The sequence below is a fragment of the Corticium candelabrum genome, chromosome 16 (assembly GCF_963422355.1).
Source record: "Corticium candelabrum chromosome 16, ooCorCand1.1, whole genome shotgun sequence".
NCBI classification, from domain to species: Eukaryota; Metazoa; Porifera; class Homoscleromorpha; order Homosclerophorida; family Plakinidae; genus Corticium; species Corticium candelabrum.
This window is the reverse complement of record NC_085100.1, coordinates 6,029,343-6,041,840: the sequence shown is the minus strand read 5'-3', so window position 1 is coordinate 6,041,840 and position 12,498 is coordinate 6,029,343. Positions and strand designations below refer to the sequence as shown.

Below are 12,498 nucleotides of genomic sequence, written 5' to 3'. Positions count from 1 at the left end.
CTTATCCCATTTAGTGGCTTTGTGTTACAAACTGAGGAGGCATCAAATGACTTTGCAATTGTTTGAGCATTATATTACAATACAAAATGAAGAAAAGGTGTGAAAGTTTCGCTAGCTTAAGCAACACGGAACAACTATAGTTTACACGTAGGGAATGACACATGCGACTAGACTGCAAGGTGTACAATGCACTGCTAAGTAACATGAAGAGCGTGAGAATGGGACTAACACTCTCAAGTAGCATGCTAATTAACATCAGAGATAACAATGAGTGCATACGCTGCATACCAATTGTTTGGCCATTCCTTGGTTTGGTCGTCCCTTGGTTTGGTTGTTGGTCCGGCCAGCCACAGCTGTATTACTGTAACCCTAGTGCTTGCACGTTTTGGGTTAATTAGAGTTATTTCAATAGGTAGATCAAGATATCTGTGCTGCAGTTGTTCAAAATAGCAATATGTGTAGCAACATTGCAAGAACATTTGATAACATACAATCATAAATCTATCTGATACAAATATTTGGATACATTAAATCTGAAAATTTGTTTACATCATTTGCTTCTTAAGCTGAATAAGATATACTGCTTATGGGTTCATTGTCTAACCAGAAGACCATGGCGTGCAATTAACAACAATTTTACTTTTATGCCATTCAGTATACTGTACATGCAGTGTAGCACATTTGATGGATTGTGTTTATGTAGGTTTCTGGGACATCGTGAACGCTTGAAGCGTTTACTTGAATATAGCAGGCGTGTGCAGATTGCTATTGTGACACTTGTCATCCTGGATTGCTTTATAGTGTTGGTGGAACTCCTCATTGATCTTAATATTCTCAGTATGGACTACGATACTGCCAAACTGTCAGATTATCAAAGTGTTTTGGGTATATGTGACTTTAGTTGATGATGAATGTGGACGAGATAAGACATGTCCGGTAAATGCTGATTGCCCAGTTCTTAACAGTACTATGTCTACACCCACTGCAGATGATACTACAGAGTGTTTATATGCTAATGGAGCATTGCAATGCATAACAAGTCGTATGACGTATTTTCAAGTTGAACATATTGCAATGTTTCTGTGTAGAGGGTGAAGAGCAGATAAATCCGGGGTTTGTTCTTCACGTTCTTGGCTTAGTTGTTCTTGGTGTCTTCCTGTTAGAAGTGAGAGCACGTTAACTCCTCCCTTTCTTTAGTTTCATCTATTGGTTGATTTAGCTGTGTCTGAAGCTGTACAGCTTTGGATTATCATTCTTCAAGCATAAGATGGAGGTAATTATATGATTGAATTGTTTGTCAAGTGTGCTTAATTTATTGTGCCTTTGTTTTGAGGTTTTTGATGGTGTCATTGTTGTGGTGTCATTTGCCATGGATGCTGCATATGGGTATTAAGCATTGTGTGTCAAATTACCTTGAGAGCTTGGTGTTATACTGTTTTTAGTGGAGATGAAGATGCATGGGATGGTGTAGGTCTACTCGTGCTGCTTCGTATGTGGAGGGTTGTTCGTATAGTGAATGGTAAGTATGATTTGTAAGTAACAGCATGTGTATTTTTGTTATGGAAAACAGCAGTAGAGGGATCTGCTGTGATCGTCATGAACAGTAATAACAAAAGAAGTTTTGAGCTTAGTTGAACATTACTTTTGCAGCTTAATTGGTTATGTCATTATTGATGAGACTTCGACATGCCGGTATCTATAATTATAACTAACTAACTCTCTATTTGTCTGTGAACACTTTCTATTCTCTCATACCCTACGTTTCTGCCTAATTGCATGTCTAGTCAATTCTTTGTTATTGTTTCTTTTGCTTATGAAATGGCTAAGCTTTTGTTTATGAAAGACTAAACTTTGTAAGCCACTTGCTTTCTGTTTCAAGGTTTGTGGATGACATTCAATTTGTTCACTGTAACTGAAACGATTATTGGTATAATGCTCACTCAGTTTGTCGTTATATAAGCACTAAAGGTATTGTTCCGCAACCAAGCAATGAAAGCAGAGAGTAGCATACATGCATAGAATAGTGTGCAGGCACAGGTTTGACCTAGACCGTAGTGAAAATTAATCTTCAAGCAAAACTGATTTCAAAGAAGTCTAGCTGGTTTGCTGAAGTGCTTTCTTGATAATTTAGTGTACTCTAATAATGACTTGTTGACTTCTATTTAGTACTTGCTAGTTTAGTCTGAATCACTCTTCAGTTTCAGTGTCACTGTCATCATGTTCAACAGGGTGTTGTTGCCCTTTGGTTATAACCACGAGGCTAAGCATCCGGATGTCTTTAATGCGACCACTTGCTGCTACCATAATTGAAATTTGGTGATCTCCATGTGTAGACAGACTCTCTCTAGTTTGGGGCCATAGCCAAACATCTAAAATTCTTGAAGCAAAAGTGACTGAATTGTCTTGAAATGATTCAAACCAGTTCTTCAACCATGTGATGGTAATGCCAAGTAGGTTATTATCTTCTCCTTTGCTTGCTCTACAACTAGATCACTGTCAGATAATGTAGGTCTCGTTGCTTTGTGTCACAGGCACTCATACTGTATAATGGAATGCCTATCCAGGACACTTCATAATACTTCATGAAATCTTCTGACATTACTTTTGTAAGCAGTTTGCTGAGCTTCGAACTTCGACTCACATTGTCAAGCATTTTGGAAGTTGCATTGGTTCTGTGAATGCTGTGACAATGGTTGATGCTTTCTGTTGGCAATGTGATGGCCAATCAACGTTCACTGTCATGGAGGTGGGACACAAGAAGCTATGAAAAGCTGACTATTGTATGTGTCTATTACTCTAACACATATTCAGTATCCTTCTATCAAAATCTGATGTTCAACAATGGCACAGTTAGTTCTTATTTAGCCAGCTTGCATTTCAGTAGCAATGTCAAACTCCTGTCAAATGAAGGCAGCCTTCATGTATATGGCATTCCAGGCATTTATGCTTCCAACTACAACGTGATACCAGGTTATCGCAAGCCATGGCTTTATGAAGAATACATACACTACGTGTATGATAATCATACATGTATGCCAATGATCTGGGACTTGAATCCAACACTATACATTCAATTTTCATTCTTCAACAGGAAAGAAATAGTTGTTCTAGATCTACGGACATACAGAAAAGTCAAGTTATATCTTTCCGGTTGGCAGCACAGTCATATCGTGGTAAGTGGCAACTTGTGCATGTCTCCCGAATCAATGGTTCAGTTAGGTAGCTATGGATCATCTTCATCCTATACCAACAACACATTATCTGTTGGAGAGAACGCTACTATACAGTAGTGTTTGGAAATGTTTATATTGGCTCTCCAGGTTACGAACTGCAAGTAAATCCTAGGAGAGTGAATGTCACGTTTAGACAAGTCAAAATCAGTGGACGCTTTGTTGTAAACAGTTTTTCTGTAACTGTGACTCGTGAACTGGTGATTGATACCAGTGGGATTGTTGTGGTTAAAGACAATCTTTCAAATGATATCAAAATATTTCAGCTTCAAAGTCTGCAAGCAATGGGACCTGCTGTGTTCAAGTCTTCTAGTGTCACTGTGCTGGACAGATTCTTGTGGAAACAAAGTTACATTGAGGGTAACAACACGTTTATGTACATTAGAGGAATTGGTGAAATTTCTGGTAATCATGGCAAAACATTGGATGGAATCAATGTGATCATCGAATCTCCAAGTATGATATGCCCCAAATCAGGAGCAGGAGCATTGGTTAATGGAGGGACAGTTTGATATCTTCGTAGAGTTGGTGATCATTTTTATTACACCAGTATCTCCAATGGAGAGCAGTCAGTCAATTTGCTGTCAACCATTCGGTGGTGCATGTTGCATTTTTTGTGGAGAAAGGGTGTACAGAACAAGACTGGTTTGGATAGAGTTTGTGCCATAAGTCTGGAGCTTGAGAATGGTACTCTTTTGTTGGTGATTATATGCTTTATGACTCATTCAGGGCATATGTGCATTAATTCAATAGAGGCTTATGAGGAACAGCTTGGATGCATTGAAAGTATCAATCAAGATGATCGGTTCAGTTCTGCTGTATTAATTGGAGAATTAATGGGGATCCATGCACGTGCCCAGAAAGTTGTTTTGGCAGTAAGATTTTGGATTTGCTAATGCAAACAATATGTTTATCGTGGACTGCAACGGGCATAAAGCAGATGAGGAATGTAATTCTCACTTGGGAATCAGATGATTGTAGCGTGAAAAGCTGGATTGACTATGCACTGGTGTCATGCAGCTAGCTAGTGCCAGGCATATCTTGGGAAATTCACAGTTATCTGACTATTGGCCAGTGTGCCTAGAGAGTTATATTTTGATGCAAAATCGTATAATATACTAGTCCCACCGATACAGGAATAGGCTCTAGACACAACTAGAAATCTTGTAGAGAGGAACAAGTCATGAAGTACCAAGATTTGGTTTCAAGTCTGCTGGCTGATACCCAGTGAGGCCATATGTTGTGTTAATGAAGGTATGTCAGCACTCCTGAGAGCTGGATGAGTATTGTGAGAAGATTATTAGCATGTTATTAATATCATCTAATTAATATGAATTTCTCCCAAGAAGGGTATATAAGTGCTAAGGTGCAGGGGTGGAATATAAATAGCAAGGCTCTGCAGAAAGAGGTAGACATGGCCTACAGGAACTGGAGGGATAAGAGTCAACCGTGACGTGGAAAGCTTTTCAAATCTTATGAAGGCCAAGAGTGCGGCTTTCGCAGAGCATTTAGGAACTAGCAAGAGCAGCCAAGAGCATCATGGTCAGGATCTTCTGAGGAAACTATCCAATAATCAGATGGACTTTTGGAAAGCTGTGAAATACCAATGCAAAATCTTTCTTTCAAACACAGGTATTCGGTTTGGTCAGGCAATATCAGATGAAGGTATTTGCAACTCATAGAGAGCCCATTTTCAACATCTATTGAACTCTCATAACCCAGTGGCAAGTGCACTTTGAACAAACAACTGGATGACATATGATCAATCAGTGTAGTGCTGCCTTGTCATCTAGATGGAAGTATGTTTATTACAGGTAAGGACTGTAAACGGGCAGCACCAAAATTCAAGAGTGACAAAGCTACTGGTCCTGGTGGCTTAGAGGCAGAACATATGAAGCATGCACCAGATGAACTGTTTCCATCTTGCTGGACTCAGCAATGGTATTATTAACTATGGCTGCATTCCAGCTATGCTACATCAAACAGCCATTGTCCCCATTACAAAAGATCAAAGTTAAGATAGAAATTTCATGGACAATTTTATAGGCAAATTGCCTTGTCACTGTTGGCAACCTTATTGAGAATGTTTTGATGGCAAAGTTTACTCAGTTTTGGGTATCTAATCAACAGCAATTTGGATTCAAGAGAGGACATGGTTGTGACATATGTACGTGTGTGGTGAAGGAGGCTGCAAAGCGTTTTCTGGAGAATGGTCATGATGTTGTGTTTGGTTGTTGCCTAGACTTGTCTACGGCATATGATATATTGTCACATCCATTACTAATTACAAAGTTGTTGCAACAATCGAGATTGAGTGCCACATTTTCCCCACGACTTTTTTTGAGGTGCGGGTAGTCACAGCAGAATGTTGTAGTTTGTTGGAATTCATCAATCGTTGTTCCTTTTCAAGTCAGTAACAGTGTAAAGCAAGGGAGTGTATTACGTCTGATTCTTTTCAACGTTTACATAAATGACCTGATTCTTTCAATGAAGAGTTTGGTATGGGATCACATGTCTTAGGTAGATATACTGGCTGCATTGTGTATGCAGATGAAATATTCCTGTTAGCACTCAGTCGAACAGGTTTGCAACATATGCTGGACCGGTGTGGAGTTTATGGTGACCATAACTTTCTCTTATTCAATGTGAAGAAGATTGTGTCCATTGTGTTCAGACGAGCAATTATTAAGACATACAGAATACAGAGAACCAGAATTTCTACTGGGTAGCATGAAGTTAAAGTCAGTTGACAAAATTAACCACCTAGGTCCTATCATTTTGCTTGTCTTATCAGATGATTTAGAAGGAGTGCTTGGCAGCTGGATACTTGAGTCAGTGAAAGGGATTGAGTCAAATCCGTTTGTTTGGATTAAGAAGATAATGGAGGGAGTGTTGTTGCCGGTAATCAGTTATGGAATTGAAACATGGAATCTATCATCTCGGAAATTAAGTATGTGACAGAATCCACCAAGCATGGAGAAGGATACAGACGAGGTCTAGGGATTCCTAACCGAAGTTCTGTGACAGATATGTATGGCTCAACTTTCAAAGAAGCAAAAGACCTGTTTATTAGACAGCAACTGTGTAACTTTAGGAGAGTGTGTCATTCTGATAATGATATTGTCTCAAACTTTTCGATTCAACCAGAAGCTCAAGAGCAAAACCAGATTTGGAACTGTATTGTTATACCAGGCAGGAGAAACATCATGCCCATGTCATACAGGGAGTACAAGAGTTGGTTGAACCAATGAATAGTTGTAATGATTGTTAGTATTTCTTCTTCTTTATTTTTGTGTGTATTTTAGTGGGGACTACGTAGTTTTGTTGTTAGTGTCCTTTGGGTACTGTACCATCTTGGTATGAATCAAAACCACATTATTATGTTGGGCTCAACCAGATCTGGTTCGTAAGGTCTCTCATAAGCACCGGAATCAAACCCTGCCTCAGAGGTGCTTAGACCATCATGGCTGTTTAGACAGAAGACACGACTAGAAGCACTGTCTTCTGTAATTGCTGCAGGTTGTGATAACCTGGAATAATGTCCAGTCATTGTGCAATACCTACGTGCACTGTGCCCAGTGCTCCCAACATCACTGAAACAACCAGTATCCGACACTGCCACATGTGGCTTACCTTCACTCTCAAGTCACTGTATTTCGTCAACTTCTCAGCCTGTTTCCTGGCGATGTTGTCATCAGCAGGACAGCTGATATCAATAAGACAAGTGTTTGTCTTCTTGTTTCTGAAGCAGATGTTACAACGATCGGCACCTTCCTAGCATTAGGATGGCTGTATCTCACATTATGGTGATGTCGTCCGTCTCCACAAGCCTAGCAGGATTATGCTGGTATCATCTGCTCTCCACTGGAACCCCAAAATGATGGCAAATGTCCCAGTGGCTAATGGAGGCCACCTGATTGTGTCGATCAGTGTAGTCCATGCATCGAATAACAACCATAGCGTTCTGTGCACTTCGCATATATAGCTCAGTTATGAGGCAGATGATGACAAGCATCTGTAGTGTGATTCATCTGCAACTGAGCCGCCTTGAAGAAGGCTTGTGCTCTTTGAGTGCTGTCAACCTAGGTTTTCAATATATATTGGCATTAATTCCTATGTAGATTCTCACTACAGAACTGGTTGAAGATCCTTTCATGCAGAAATCACCAATACAGCACAACCTTCAACCAAGTGTGAAGTTCTAGCATTGTTGTGATGGAAAATGTATTTTTCTTCTAATTGCTACTACATGCATGGAAGCTAGTATATATATATATATATATATATATATATATATATATATATATATATATATATATAGTGCCATTACAACTTTGACATGTGAAAAGAGCGATTATGACGATGAATAGACAAGGTTGTAGCATGAATACAATTCATTTCACTCCCAGCATTGTAAAGTGTTATTCATGTATGCATGTTTATAGTTGTTGAATGATGGAACTGCTCATGCATGAGCTTTGGGAGTCAACCATGCCAATACGAACATAATAGGGACAGATGCAAACAAGCATGTATTTAGATACATTGAACTCTTGATATAATGACACTACGATATAACGAGATTGCACTATAAAGACGTAGATAGCGTGGGACGAAAGTGCATGCATACAGAACATGGTATTTTGCCTCTTGATATAACTACACTTGATAGAATGACACTGACGTACACAAGAGAGTACTAAGATGCATAGGAGTACATAAATCTCTCTCGATTTAGCGACATCCAGGTCACACAGCCTATCCTGTCTTTGGCTCTCACTGTTTGCCACTTGGTGAACATATGCATGTGAAGCGAGAGGTACTGCGGCACTTTATCTGCCTAAATGGCTGCATGCGAACTTGGCAGGTTCTAACCCTAGAGGATTTCTTTAGCTTCAAGTAGTTTACAATGCATTAATTAATTAGGATGTACAGAGTATACAGTACATGCCATCCTAAGATAAATCATACGCGCTACTCGAGATTTGGCCACCCTTGCACTAAGATGAAACCACGTGTGTTATTCAGGTTCACACCCATGCAGATATGATATAGCAATCTCGTGATATAGCGACATCAAATTGCCAGTCCTGAGCATATTGTTAATTTATATTGAGGGTTGACTTTACCAGGTAGGTAGCTGCTGAAACCGAACCACTTTTCAATATTTGTACTTTCACCAACAAACCATTCCCGGAAACTTCCAGAATAGGGCATAGCTGAATAAATGAGTTTTTATTTGATCACTCTGACAGTCTCATGTCAAGTGCTTGCAGACCCCTCAGATCAGAATGCATACAGCTGGTAGACCTTTCTATTTTGGTTGTAGAATGGCAGATAGTAAGTGGAACCAGATGGTTGTTTCTGTCACCTCCCTCTAATGCATCATCACCCAGTGAACTTTGTTTCCTACGAGACCCTTCTGGGAGTCTAAGAATTAACTGTGTGCTGCAGTGTACTCTGCACAGATCCAATGCATGGTTTTATGCCTGGCCGCCTTTTCACTACGATGTCGATGACACTCAAGATGTTGCATTCTGTCACTACATTACTATGTAACACAAGAAAATATATCTTTTGTGTCTGTCTGCGCATACGCCTCTGTACGTGATTGCTAGATTTCAACTGGACCACTTCCAGACTGCTGGCTATGGCCCTGTTTACTCATGATGTAGCATTACTGTGAATGTCAGCAATATCAACACCTTACTTCAATCATAGAGTAGTATGCAACTGAATTTGCATTCTGTTAGGTGTTGTTCTTTCAGTAAAGAAGAAGAGCGAGAAACGTATTAATGAACTACAGAGTCAACTGAATGGAAGCGAAGATGAAGTGAAACGACTGAAGTCTCTACTTGAAGCTCAAACTGTTATAATTACTACTTACTAATGTTGTGCAAGTACTATCTGTTTTTGCTGTTACAGGCGGAAATGGAAAAACTAAGGAAATTTACTCAAGAATGCGAGAAGGACAACAACAAAATTCTAAACGAGAAGGAGAAGACATCCAATGGTTATGAAAGTGTATCTGCAGAAGACAAAGTAATTGATTGCAATGCAGATATTAAAGTTGGTACTACTTGTACATTTATTTATACCATGGTCATGTGATGTGCAACCAATCACAACCACCTATTTACATGGTGTATATGATTAAGTTATTGTACGGCAAGTGACAGGACCGGACCACTTTTTCTAGAGTGAACTGTTACCAGAGGCTTGTTTCATTGTCGTAGAAACATGTCCGGTTTTGGTCGAACCGTGCATCTTTCAATAATTGTACTACTGACAGGTGACGGTTGCATGAAACTGACTGTTGAAAATATAGGTGATTTTAAAGACTGCTCTCTTGGTGCACTAGTCTTAGACCTCACCCTTAGTGCGTGTTAGACCAGATCACTTTTGAAATGGTTCCTCTGGGCTTGTTATTATTGTGAAAACTGTGCAGTAAGTGAGTGTAACTGTGCAATAAGTGAGGGTGTGGTATTAACCAAAAGTAACTTAATTATGAAACACTTACACATGGCCATGGTATAAATTGGTTATTATATAATTTAGGTTGCTGTGTGGCTTTTAGAAGCACGAGGGGCAAGGTTATTGCTTTTGGCTATTTAGAAGCACGAGGGGTAGGGTATACGGCTTTGCCTTGAATAACCCATTCCTCATGCTTCTAAAAATTGTATTGGACCCTAGTCATGTAGTAACCCATACTGTGATACATGTACATTCACTGTTAGTAACTAAGGTGACACCCCTGTAATTATATTTTTAAAACTTTTTAACAGTACATAGATATCAAGTTTGTTACAAATAATGACTAACGCATTAATTGACTTAATTACTGTCAGGAGATATTAAACACTTATGGTTTAGAAAATAATGGTGTGTATGTATGGTCTACAAATTATTGAGACTCAGAACTTACAACTGTACCTGTTAACAGTACATAGTGAGGTCAGCCAGCTTTCAAGCAATGGATAATATTTGTGTATTCAACTGCATTAATCAATTAATATTAACTCCTACTTAAGTTAATTAATCTGTGATGACTTGCTTTGGTAACACAACACAAGACTGACTCTATATTTAGGAAACTCAACATATATATACAACATACGTGCATGCACAATACTGCTCATGTCACTCCCCCTCTACAAAATTTGACACACCTTCCAATTAAAATTCAAAAATCATTGTGATCCGTGCACCGATATTCTACCTATTCATATCTGTTAGCGTATGGGTCTGGTGTGAGATGTCTCAAATAACGTCTTTGTCTCATTGGATACTGTCTTGTATGATCTTCAGGCTGTTCTCTCTTTTTTTGTGATAGCAGTTCATAATAGTCATCTTCTATTTCCGATTCACTGTCCGTCCTTCTCGGATCCATTATATTCTTTTCCCACGATAGTATTCATCCCTGAGCTATTCTGGGTTGTTGTAATGCCTTTGAACAGTTCATGGGTTTGTCCCTTCCATTTCACGACACCAATATGTGTTTCCTTGTTTATCAATTATCACATATCTAATGCTATTGTAGGGTGGAAGTTTACCTAGTCTCCTATCGGCTGGTGATAACTTACTTTGTACCACTTGTCCCACTTCATATGAAACACCTCGTTGTATAGCTCGTACCTTCAGTTTTTTGACACTGTGCAATCCGCCTTCGTACACTTCTAAATATTTTGTCCATTTTCTGAATAGTATTTATCACTTGCCTTCTCGGCCATTTTCTTGTGTGTCTCGTAATTTTCCAATCCTCGCCTGACAATCTTCCTGATGATAGCTGTCAAGCTAACACTGTCCCTGGATGTCGTGATGACTGGTCAAACAATAACTCAACAGGAGTATATCCAGTGGTATCATTCACTGCGGTATTATGTGCGAACTGCACAACCTTTACTGATTTAGGCCAGGAATACAGTTCTTCATCTATCACACAACGAATATTATCCACCAGCTGATTCTGTCACTCAACCTTGTCTTGACATTGTGGGTGGTTTGCTGAACTCAATTTGTGTTTTATCCCAAATGTCTACAAGTTTCTTGCAAAACCAATGCTGTGAAATGAGTACCTCTATCTGACTGTACCATGAGAGGAATTCAAATTGGCACAACCACCTTTCTCGAAATACTTGTGCTGCAGTCTCTGCCTTACAATCCCTTGTTGGCATCAAAATACAATATTTGCTGAGTACGTCTTGGATAGCCAATATGTACTCCATTCTATCTGGAATGGACTTAGGGAAAGGGCCGCAGAGTTCTGTTTGAACCTTGTCCAGCGGGCGTTCTGGATATCTGTATGCCGTAATGGAGCTCTCCCAGGGAATTTGGTTGTTTTCAACTGACAGTTATCACATCCTTGTACATGTCATCACATCCTTCTTTATACCAAGCCACCAAGCTGCTCTACAAGCTCTCTCCCATGTTCGTGCATGTTCCATATGACCTGACAAAGGCACATCGTGCACAACAATAGGCGTCTTCTCAAAGGTTTGGTAGTACCAACAGCAACTCCTGTTTGGTGATTTTGTGTTGCTCTACTACGGTAATTCACAAATCTCAATATTCCATCAGCGCTCAACTGTAATTGTCCCTTAGAGTAAGCTTTCCCCAGATCACTGTTGTGCCATTCCTTATCCATTGTGCTATTCTTCTGCATTGCTTTGATGACTTGATCTATTTCAGACTCCTTAGACTGCTCTTGTTGGATAGTGTCCAACTCAAACAACTTTGCCATTTCCTCTTTCATACCCACATCAGACCTTTGTTGTACCACTGCAACTAAATGACCATCGACTCTTACTTGAGATAAATAGTCTGCCATAGTCATTTCTTGGCTTCGACTTGCCTGTGTATGATTTTGGAAATGATATTGTTGTAATAATTCTAACCATCGTCCACGTCATCCTTGTTTGTCTGCCATGTCCAGTGTCTGTAACCACAGTAATGCCTTATGATCTGTAATCAAATTAAATGGCTTGCCTAGATACACTCTAAACTTCTTAATTGCCAAAACATCCACCAAGATTTCTTTATCTGTTGTGCAATACCGTCTCTTTGCAGAAGTACGTGTATGATGAAAGAATGCTATTGGTAGTAGTATATAGAGTGCCGGTTCTGGTGCACCTCCTGTAAGGCTTCTAGGAAGCTAATACTACGTATATGGACTACTCGTTTCTGTCACACTTTTTTTCTACGTTAGTATTTTTGTCCTACGTTAGTATTTTTGTCCCTGCATTAGTATATCCCTGCGTTGGAGATGGTT

The 12,498-nt window shown here is 39.5% G+C and overlaps 1 protein-coding gene across 1 annotated transcript; it reads left to right on the top strand.

The window, feature by feature from the left end:
• The first annotated feature begins 633 nt into the window (after positions 1 to 633).
• Positions 634 to 9,552, top strand: LOC134192211 (voltage-gated hydrogen channel 1-like). Its single transcript, XM_062660916.1, has 8 exons — positions 634 to 837; positions 902 to 1,039; positions 1,089 to 1,165; positions 1,220 to 1,273; positions 1,334 to 1,386; positions 1,443 to 1,519; positions 8,984 to 9,099; positions 9,156 to 9,552. Exons 1-8 carry the CDS (start codon positions 645 to 647, stop codon positions 9,339 to 9,341), a joined length of 894 nt encoding a protein of 297 aa, XP_062516900.1. The 5' UTR covers positions 634 to 644; the 3' UTR covers positions 9,342 to 9,552.
• The last annotated feature ends 2,946 nt before the right edge of the window (positions 9,553 to 12,498 follow it).

Excerpts from the sequence above, each read along its gene's own strand:
- LOC134192211 (XM_062660916.1), top strand. The coding sequence starts at position 645 with ATGCCATTCAGTATACTGTACATGCAGTGTAGCACATTTGATGGATTG. Across the intron at positions 1,387-1,442 it reads GCCATGGATGCTGCATATGG|TGGAGATGAAGATGCATGGG; the intron begins GTATTAAGCATT and ends TACTGTTTTTAG. Across the intron at positions 1,520-8,983 it reads GGTTGTTCGTATAGTGAATG|GTGTTGTTCTTTCAGTAAAG; the intron begins GTAAGTATGATT and ends GCATTCTGTTAG.